Source organism: Oryx dammah, unplaced genomic scaffold, assembly GCF_014754425.2.
Source record: "Oryx dammah isolate SB20612 unplaced genomic scaffold, SCBI_Odam_1.1 HiC_scaffold_2, whole genome shotgun sequence".
In the NCBI taxonomy this organism is placed as follows: domain Eukaryota; kingdom Metazoa; phylum Chordata; class Mammalia; order Artiodactyla; family Bovidae; genus Oryx; species Oryx dammah.
Window position 1 is genome coordinate 27,709,153 of NW_024070186.1, and position 10,849 is coordinate 27,720,001.

Sequence of the window (10,849 nt, forward strand, 5' to 3'; positions counted from 1 at the left end):
CACCTGCTGTCCCATCTGTGGCAGATTATACTTTCTTAAATAGCTGCAACACTATGTCTCATCCTACTGGATGTTCTTACAATGTGATTTTGACCTTTTGAGAGGTGGGGGTCTATGTACCTTTCCTTTGAATATAGGTGGACTCAGGACTGCTTCAACCAATAGAATACAACAGAAGTGATGCTACGTGACTTCTGGGTTTGGGTCATAAAAGGTCATTCAGCTGCTGCCTCCTCTCTCTTTGCACACAGCCAGGGTGATGTGAGGAAACCCAGACCATGAGGGACACCACCCAGACCATGAGGGACACCACAAGTAGACACCCACAGCCCTGGCTGAGGTCTCAGGGGCTGGCCAGCACCGAATGCTAAACACAGGAAGGAGGAAGCCTTTGAGATGGCCCCAGCCACTGTCCTGCTACAGTGGAGTGAGGGCTTCCTAGCAAGACCTCTCTAGGTGAACCCAGTCAGCTCCCACATCTACGAGAGGCAATAATAAAATCGCTGTATAAGAAAATAAAGCCTCTACGTTTTGGAGGTGATTTAATCTCACTGTAATAGAAAACAGGAATGCAACTTGTATATGGCTATAGCTTGACTGGCTGCACCATTTTGAGCTCTTTGAGAATAGAGACTGGGCCTGGGCCTGCCTCAGATGGCACAGTCCCTGGCTTCCATGGGCAACGTCTAAAGCTTTGGTCAAGTAGCTGAATGATCCCCCAGGTACGTGCAGTGCTGGCTTCACTCTGGAGCAGAGTGAATGGACTCTCTCCTGCTGTCCTGTCACAGCACTGGGACCTCACTTTGAGGGGTCTGTCTCTTAGACTGAAGATCGCTCCTCCATTCTCTGACCCCCTGATCCAAGTTGAAGGAGGACCTCGGGACATGACAGATTCCTCAGAGAAGATGAGTTCACTGGCTGCTTTCCTTACTGTAAAGAAAGAATCTAGGGCCTTACGGAACACCAGGAAACAAGGTACCATTGACCCTTGGCACTCACCCTCTGAACAGCTAGTGACCTGGTAAGTTGGGGCAAGCCCAAAGGTTGCCCTGACATGTCACTGCTGAGGCTGGCAGCCAGGTCATGTGAGGAGGCTGGGTGTGGAGTGAGTTGCCAGCTGGGAACAAAGCCAGTTTGTCCCCCAACACCCTCCCCCTCAAAATAAAGAGTACTTCCTTCTTCCGGAACTAGCTTCCAGGTTCACGGAGAAAGCAACTCCTTGGTGCTAGGGACTAAGATCTAAGAAAGTGAAGGCTCTTTGGAGTTATACTTAGTGATATTTCTGCTTCTGGGGACTTGGGAGGATCTCCACATGTTCTTCCCAAATGCCAAGGGGCATGCTCCAAGGGGCAAGAAAGTCAGGCTTCAACTTGTCAATATTGGGGCAGTAACGTTTGTCCTGCGGGGTGGGTGTGGAGGGAACTGTATGGATCTGCTGGGTTTCTGTTAACAGATTCAATTGCAGGGTGGTGAGTGGGGATGGGCAGCCCCACTCAGCTGCTTCTGGCTGAGCCCTTGAGGCCTGTCTCCAGTCACCGCCAGTGCCTGCCTGGCCACTTGTGTCCCCACGGGCAGATGAGTGGGGTCAGATGTCCTCTCTTGGAGTGGGAAGGTGACTCTGGCAGTGGCGTTTCTGCACAAAGAGTCATGGGTTCAAGCTGGGGCACATTTCTAGGACACCGTAGGAACACTGAGGCAGCTGGGCAAGCTGAGGCACAGGGTGCATCCGCATTCTGGGGTTAGCTAATACCATTCCCTATGGTATTAGTCTCCACCGGGAACTGTGAGCCCACCCCACTGCACTGCAGAGACTGGCACAAAGAGGCCAACCCGTTGGCTCGCTAGAGTGAAATTAACATAGTAAGATGTTGAATGGAAAGTCATGACTGCAGCTCTAAGAGATAAGAGGTGTCCAATGCCAAGGAGAACCAGAAAGGCCATTCCCTCCAAAACCTTCTGCAAGAAGACATCCACACATCACATTCACAATCCAAGCACCCCTCCTCCATCAGGAGGCTGTAAGTTGAGGTGAAAGAGTCCAGTGGAAAGCTGCTTTAGAAGAGGATTGTTTGAAAGAGCTGACAGGGTGCCCTGCTTCCTGGCACCACCCAGAGGGGTCAGGGGATGGTAACAGGACTACGTGCCTTTCACCTCCAGCCTAGAAAGAGGGGCTCCAGGGGCCCACCCTGTACAGAAGAAAACTAAACTGAGACCTGCTTTTGTACCTAAGGTCACCACAGAACTTTTTATTGTTTAAGAATAAGCAGCAAAGGAGACAAAATTGCTTTTCGATTATATTCCCTGAGTTGGGCTTGTTCAGTTTACTGCAGAAAGCTTGAAACCACCGAATAGCTCTTGTTAAAGTATTTTCAGTCATTCCAAATAACAAGCACATCCAACATCATCTGGAGAAACAGGCAAGGCTGGTATCTCTATTTGGTGGATAAGGAGACTGGGTCACAAAGGTTAAAAAGTTGGTCAGAGAGAAAGCCTCAGCTGAACTTCTGGTTTGGTTTCCTCCTCTGTGTGACGTTGTTCAGAATCCTAGTCCTGAGCTCAGCTCCAGAGCATTTACCCATGTGTTAGAGGCAGTATTCCATTTTCTATCCTCACTCAGTATTAAAAGCAGAGGCAACAGGGTTAGGGCTCTGGTAGGAGGATTTTTTACCTCCTCCCTCCTCTCCCAGGTATATTGGTAACACTCTGTGCATGCATGCAGGCTAGGTTGCTTCCATTGAATCTGACTCTTTGCAACCCTTATGGATGGTAACCTCCCAGGCTCCTCTCTCTATGGGATTCTCCAGGCAAGAATACTAGAGTGGGTTGCCATCCCCTCATCCAGGGGATCTTCCTGACCCAGGGATCGAACCCACATCTCTTACATCTCCTGCATTGGTAGCTGGGTTCTTTACCACTAGCACCACCTGGGAAGCCCAACACTGTATCCAGGAAGAAAAAATTGTATTCAGTGTTGGAAACATGTCCAAAGTCCATGAAAAACTTCTAGTCTCTGAAAATTACACAACATATCACATGAGCTCTCATTCATTGACACGGTGGAAGTGTTATCAAGGTAGAAGTGAATTGCACAGAAAAACCTATGATTCCCATTCTTGATGAGACGTTCTATCATCACATCCAAATTATTGGCCCTCAAACTCCACTTGCAGCCATTTTCCTCATGCTTGGTATAGAGAAGTTCCAGTTGGGAACTCTATATGTGGAGAGATCTAAAGCTAGAAAAGGTGATCCAGAAGCCATCACAGGAATAAGGACAGGCAAGGTTCCTTGTCTGGGGCCTGGCCTACAGCGTGTGCTAAGTCACCTTCAGTCGTGTCCGACTCTTTGAGACCCCTTGGACTATAGGAAGCCAGGCTCCTCTGTCCATGGGATTCTCCAGGCAAGAATACTGGAGTGGGTTGCCATTTCCTTCTCCAGGGGATCTTCCCAACCCAGGGCTTGAACCTGCATCTCTTGTGTCTGCTGCTTTGGTGGGAGGATTCTTTACCACTAGCACCACCTGGGGCCTACAGTAGCTGCCCCCAAAGTGAACTCCCCTCCATGGGCCCAGATCCTCTAGTTTCATGTTTTTTCTGCCTGCCCGACAAGAGATCCCACAAGAGATCCCACAAGAGATTAACTCAGTACACGCTGATGGAGGCCCTGGACTGGCGTCTAGTTCAGAAGTCGGGTGAGCAGTAAACTGTCTGATCTATGTGACAAAAGCCCTTCCTAGCCTTCTGTGGGCCTGACTTTCTCTCGGCTGAGAGGTTTGTTAGCCACTCTTTTTTGCTTCTCCACTGCAAGACTAGCAAAGGAGCAATGCAGGGGTCATCTGTGTATAATATCAGATCCAGCTGGCAGCGATCACAAGGTAAGGAGACCTGCTGTGTTTTCCTCTCGAGTCTCACTTTCCTCATGTGTGCATGCATATGCCTTTGTGTGTGTGTGTGTGTGTGTGCATTCTCCATTCAGTGAATCTTTTCTGTGTGCCAAGAACCTTCTAGACATAACCTCATTTATTATTGTTTCTAGCTTGCCAACAAGGAATCTGAGCCTCAGCAAATGAGTATGGCCTGCCTCATACTACACAGCTGGTCGGAGGTGGGGAGCAAGACTTGCCCACAGGTCTGGGGAGCTCCACAGCGGCACTGTCAGAGGGGCCAGAGCGCAGTCCTTGCGAAGCTGCCCTCTCTCTCCCTGCTTCACCTCCCCTCTCTCCCACCTGCTGCATCCCCCTTACCCAGGGCCTTCATGTAGCCTTCAAAGTTGTCATTACTCTCCATCTCCCAGGTTCCATTCTGGTCCCTTGTCATGGTGGTGGCTTCTGGTTACCGTGGGTGTGTGCTGGATGGCAAGGAGCAAGCTGCAGGGAGAACATGTTAGAACGAGCTACTTTTATAATCCAGTGGGCTAGGCTTATGACTTTGAAGATAACAAGCTCAAAGATCACAAGTACAACCCAAAGGAACTTTCCTTTCCTTTGCAAAGTTCAGCAGGACTATGAGGAATGTATGCTCAAAACCTGGCACAGCCAAGCATGGGTGTTCTGGTGACCTCATTTTTGGCTGGTTGGGCTCCCACAGAACCCCTGGCCCCAAACAGAACACTCTGTCCAGCAAATACCCAGTGCCCTCCCCTCATGTACAACAGGCCACCAGCTCCCAGGCTTCAAACCTCACCTGGAGTCTCTCATCTGTGTAGCCAGCATTTCTGGCCTGGCTGGTGAAGCCAAGAAACGAGAACTCACATCTGTGTACCTCTACTCTACTTTGGGCTGGGCATCAGACAGCCTTCATCTTATTTTCTTAAAAAAGCTCTGAGCTATGTTTAAACATCTCCATTTTACAGATGAAAAAGTATCAAGGAAGTGAAATCACATGCCAAGTAACTACTGGTCAGTGATTAACCTGGTATTCTAATCCAGGTCTGTCTGGCTCCAGTGCTCTAAGGAAAAGAGGTTTGTTAAAACAGGGTGCTAAAGACATCACTTTGCTCATAACGGTTCATATAGTCAAAGCTTTGGTTTTTCCAGTAGTCATGTACAGAAGTGAGAGCTGGACCAGATAGAAGGCTGAGTGCTGAAGAATTGATGCCTTCAAATTGTGGTGCTAGAAAAGACTCCTAAGAGTCCCCTGAACTGCAACGTAATCAGCCAGTCAATCCTAAAGGAAATCAGTCCTGAATATTCATTGGAAGGACTGATGCTGAAGCTGAAGCTCCAATACTTTGGCCACCTGATGTGAAGAGCTGGCTCATCGAAAAAGGCCCTGCTACTGAGAAAGATTGAAGGCAGGAGGAGAAGAGGGCAGCAGAGAATGGAATGGTTGGATGGTATCACCAAATCAATGGACATGACTTTGAGCAAACTCCAGCAGATACTGAAGAACAGGGAGGCCTGGCAGGCTATAGTCCATGGGGTCGCAAAGAGTCAGACATGACTGAGTGACTGAACAAGTTCAGCTTGGAAAAGGCAGCGTGGATTGGGATTTGATTTGAGAACCTTATTCTCACTTGCTTCCCAGTAAGGTACCCCAAGGCATCTAAGCAGTGGGGTTACTCAAGAAAAGCATGTTTTCAGAGCATGGATCTACCGAAAGCAAGCAGGACCCAGGGGAAGGCCAGATGGAAGGTAGTGGGGGTAGTGGGACTTGCTTGAGGCCTCAGGAAAAAGCTGAAGTTCACCTTGACCAAGGAGGGGTGCATGGCTGGCATTTGGACAAGGACCTGGTCAGGACTGTTCCTCAAATGGGCTATCCCAGTAGGTCAGAAGATAGGTTGACTTACTGCTCTGACACGTGGTTCTGAGAGTTGGGACCTGAGCCCTAACTACACTCTGAAGAATGGAGGTGTGGACGGAGATGGATAAACCACAAGTCTCTGATTTTAATTATGATACTTTAAAGCTCTAAATCTAAGCAAATGGTTCTGCTGTTGAAACAGGGAAGGACCCTATGGTCCTTGCCCCCTCCCTACATCCTCTGGTTGCCTTTTGCCAGAGTAAAACTTTAATCAAAGAAAAAGTTTAATCAGAGAAATGAGAACATAAAAGAACAAAGGGAAATAGTCACAGAAGACCAAATAATAATACTGTATTCATTAAGCATAGTCAAGGATCTTTAGTTCTTCTCAAGGCCTATAGACAATATTCTGAGCCACATCCTGTGAGCTGTCTCAGATATACTGAAAACCCCAGGTGGAGAAGTTAACTACATGAGCTGCCACAGTTTCAAGAACTAGCTTCAAAGAAATGGAAACACACCAACCCTAGAACTGAAGATTAACTGTGCCTGAAACAATCAACATGCACTGATCAGACCATCAGTGACCAATATGGAAATGACTGTCAGAACTGACTGTGCTGCTTTTACATGTAGGCCCCCCCACTTCTGTCTATAAAAGCTCTTACCCCACTTTTTGCCAGGACAGGGAGTTGGCCTTTGGACAGATGTCTGCCCTCCCCACCAGTTGCTGGCATCTGAAATAAAGCAAACTCTCCTTCCCACCAGCCTGGCCTGTTTATTGGCTTTTGGGTGGTGAGCAGCCAGACCCCACACCTTTTAGTAACAGTGTGTGTAGTTTGGGGGTATAAAAGAGTACATTTATTTACTTTTTTTTTCAGTAAATATACTAGAGTCAGAAAGACACACAGTTAAAAAATGGCCCAGCTGTTGTCCAAAGGCCAGTGCAGGATGAAAGGGAAAGAGGAGTAAAGGAAACCTTTACAACAAACAGAGGATGAGTGAAGGCAGCAGAAGTGGACAGATAAGGGAGCCTTGGGCTTCGTCCTTTGAAGTCTGGCCAGAACCTGCTAGAGGCTGAGCATTCAGCCTCCTGGGTTGAAGAGATAGGTATTCCCTTCCAGGTTCAGATTCGTACCCCTACCTGAGTCTCCTGACCAGCCAGTCTCCTGGGGACCCCTCCCAGCAGTCCCCAACATTTTTGGCACCAGGGACTGGTTTTATGGAAGACATTTTTTTCCCATGGACTGGGGGTAGGGGAATGATTTTGAGATGATTCAATCACATTACATTTATTGTTCACTTTATTTCTATTATTATTACATCAACTCCACCTCGGATCATCAGGCATTAGTTCCCAGAGGTTGGGGACTCCTGCCCTATAGGCCTTCCTTTCAAGGAAGTAACAGAAGAAACAAACGAAAAAACCTGTGCTAGTAGAAAAGGAGACTGACAAAAAGAATGGGTTTGCCAACTGCAAAAAGCCAGGGACTTGAGTTTTATAGGTCTTGGGGATGAGGGTGGGAAGTATTTACCCTGTGTAAGCAGGAAGCTGAAACTGAGAGGCTTGCATAAAGTCAAAATGCTTGATGGATTAGTCCCTCAGTGAGAATGTGAAAGCCGAAATCTACCTAGAGACAGCAAGAAAGTTTGTCTATTTGGCTTGGGTTCTGTGTGAGCTGGGCTTCCCAGGTGGCTCAGTGGTGAAGAATCTGCCTGCAAAAGCAGGAGAGGTAGGAGACACGGGTTCAATCCTTGGATTGAGAAGATCCCCTGGAATAGGAAACAGCAGGCCATTTCAGCATTCTTGCCTGGAAAATTCCATGGAAGAGGAGACTGGTGGGCAAAGAGTCTACCAGAACTGAGCAACTGAGCATGCATTATTTAAGTTAAAAAAAAATGGTTCTTCCCTGCTCTCACTCTAGTTTAGGGTTTGAATTTATGCTTCCTGGTAGCCAATATATTAAGCTTGCAATACCTGTAGGCTGCTGGAAAGAAGAAAACGTAAAAGCTCTCTGGAGCGACACACCTTCAAACCAGACCAGCCAGAATTTCCTGTGATAAAGCCATGCCAAATGTGAGCTCATAATCCAAAACTACAAAACACGCATTAAATTAATCCACCAGAAAGCGAACATCAGCAGAAACTTACAGTCCAATTAGACTTCCAAGACGTTCAGATAATAAAAATAATCAACTAAACTATAAATAAGTATGTTAAAATTAAATAAATTTAAAGCACCTAAAAACATAAAAAAAGGATAAAATGATTTAAAAAATAGAATAAAAATGACAAGAGAGTAGTAAAAATTTTAAAATACAGTCATTAAAATTTAAAATGTAATAAAGGAGTTAAATAACTGATTAAACACATCTGAGGGGAGATATGCAGGATGTAGGTAACACAGAAAACACTGGTGGAAGTTTAGAACATCAAAATAAAATAAAACTTTAAATATTACAGAGAAAACAAAAACAATCATATAGATTACTATAAACAATACAATAATCAAATTGATATCACACTTCGAAACAACTCTGATGAAAGATAACCATGGAATAATATCTTAGAGTGATACGGGGAAATCGTTTGGTATAAAAATTACAAACCAAGCAAATGTCATTAAAATGTGAGGAATTTAAAAATGAGAATAGTTTCACATTTAACAGCCTCAAACTGGAAATAACTCAAACATTCATCAACAAGTTAATAAATACATTGTGATATATTCACAAAATGGAATACTGCTTAACAGTAAAAAGAATAATCTCCTGATATATATATATATATAACAGCATGGATGAATCTCAGACATTCTGCTGAGGGAAAGAAATGTGACACAAAAGATCACATACTACATGGTTCCATTTGTATGAAAGTCTAGAAAAAAAAAAATCTTATCTACAATGATAATAAGATAGATTAGTGATCTGATGTTATGGGAAGAGAAGTAAAGATAGGAAAAGGCACATGAAAAATTTCTTAGAGAGGTAGGATAGAAATGCTCTATAGTTAAGGTGGTGGTTGTAAGAATATTGCCAAAACTCAAACTTTACAATTAAGATATATATTCCTTTTATTGTATGTAAATTTTACTTAATAAAAATGAATATAACTGTTTTTATTCATGAATTCATTCGTGATTGTTTATGTAAAAAATATTTAGTTTCAACCCAAACTAAAATCCTGTGTTTTGATCACCTGAGAAGTTACCTGATTAACAGGAAGTAAACAGGTACTAAAGAAGGCTATAACTGTTGATTGAGTAGATGTTTATAAGAAACGTAGGTGTAAATATTTTAAAAACTTAAGAGGAGCCTCTAGAGCAGTGGTTGTCAAACCCCAAACAACATCATATTCATTTGGAGGACTTATAAAAACATACATTGTTGGATATTACCCCTAGAATTTGATTCAAAGGGCTTGGGGTGCTACCCAAGAATTTACATTTCTACTAAATTCCCTGGTGGTGCTAATGCTGCTGGTCCAGGACCACAATTTGAGAACCACTATTAGAGAGTAATGGGGTAAAAAAAAGGGAAACAATGGAAAAATAAAATCTTAAAAAGTTTTGGAGCTGGGCACACCCAGTGTTGAATCCAGGTTCACTTCTTCCTAGCAGTGGGATCCTTGGAAACTTAGTTGAGTTTCAGATTTTTTTTTGAGTCTTGGGGTCATGGTAAAAATTAAAGGAGGTCATGAACATAAAGCTCTTGGCAGAGTCCCTAGCACATAGCACAGGTTGAATTCCAAGGTAGTGGCAATGGTAAGGGTCATAGCTCGAGCTCCTAGCAAGTATATGACAGGTCTTCAGCGAAACACAGCTTTGGCACGATCTTCCATCTCAGATCTGTCTGTGAAGTGGATGGGGGGCGGGGGGCGACAGGAGAGGGTTCTAAGGGGGAAAAGTGAGGGATAGTGGATGAAAGAAAGCAATTGTCACTCAACAACTCAGCTAGGATTGTCCTCTGCACCTTCTATTCACGGAGGACCACTCTTCTTAGAGGGCTCCCCAGGTGGTGCTAGTGGTTAAGAACCCACCTGCTAATGCAGGAGACACAAGAGACTCAGGTTTGACCCCTGGGTTGGGAAGATCCCCTGGAGTAGGAAATGGCTACCCACTCCAGTATTCTTGCCTGGAGAATCCCATGGACAGAGGAGACTGGCGGGTACAGTCCATAGAGTCGCAAAGAGTTGGGCATGACTGAAGTGACTAACCCGCACGCACTCATCTTAGAATTGGCAGCAGAGCTCCAGTTTCAAAAGTTCTGTCTTAGGGCCCCTTCCTGGAGGAGGGCATGGCAACCCACTCCAATATTCTTGCCTGGAGAATTCCCATGGACAGGAGAGTCTGGCAGGCTGCAGTCCGTGGGGTTGCAAAGAGTCAGACACGACTGATCGATTAAGCACAGCACAGGGCCCCTTAAGTCTCCATCCATACTAACAAATCACTTACTTGGATGTTCCATCTTCTCAGGTGCCTGGGTGTCTCCACTACTGAATTTGTTTACCTGACTCTTTGTAGAATCCTTCAGGTAACTCTGAAGACTGGAAAACTCATCAGTTATAAATGAATCTTTCTAAGTTGAAAGAAACTTTCTTGAAATCACACTAAAAAGTGAAGATGTGGACCTCTCAAGAAGTCTGGATCTGAGATAAATTATTCAGCTAAGAGCACACACAGCAGAGATCCCCAGGTATTTACCTGAAGTCCTTCAGAGCATCTGACTGTAGGCAACTGGGCTCCAGGCTGGCTCTGGGAAGCCAGGAAGCCCCTCCAGCCCAGGCCTGCCCAGCTCCACCCTCTCTCCTTCTCATAAGGCAAAAAGGTGTGCCCTTTGAAGACAAATGTCACCAACTGGGTGTTCACTGAGCTTCTCTGCAGAACCCTTTCCTCTCCTCCCCTTTCTGTTGAGCAATGCCCTTTTGACTTGCTTCTTTCATCCAGCAAAATGTGCCTATTATGGGCATCAGACTTTCCCTCAGACTTGTCTTCACCTGAAGACCCAGGAGGAAGGGGTCATGGGACTTTCTCCAGCCACCAGTAGTACTGGGCCTGGCTTTGAAAGTGTTAGTCATTCAGTCATGTCCGACTCTTTGCGACCCC

At 45.5% G+C, this 10,849-nt stretch overlaps 1 protein-coding gene across 1 annotated transcript in view; it reads right to left on the reverse strand.

The window, feature by feature from the left end:
- Positions 1 to 10,564, reverse strand: part of RBP2 (retinol binding protein 2) — a 31,435-nt gene extending 20,871 nt beyond the window's left edge. The window contains exons 1-2 of the mRNA XM_040233794.1: positions 10,448 to 10,564; positions 4,244 to 4,366 (exon numbers count right to left, since the gene is read on the reverse strand). Of these exons, the coding sequence (XP_040089728.1) occupies positions 4,244 to 4,316 (73 nt within the window). The 5' untranslated portion in view covers positions 4,317 to 4,366; positions 10,448 to 10,564. The remainder of the gene's footprint in view (positions 1 to 4,243; positions 4,367 to 10,447) is intronic.
- Positions 10,565 to 10,849: the final 285 nt, after the last annotated feature.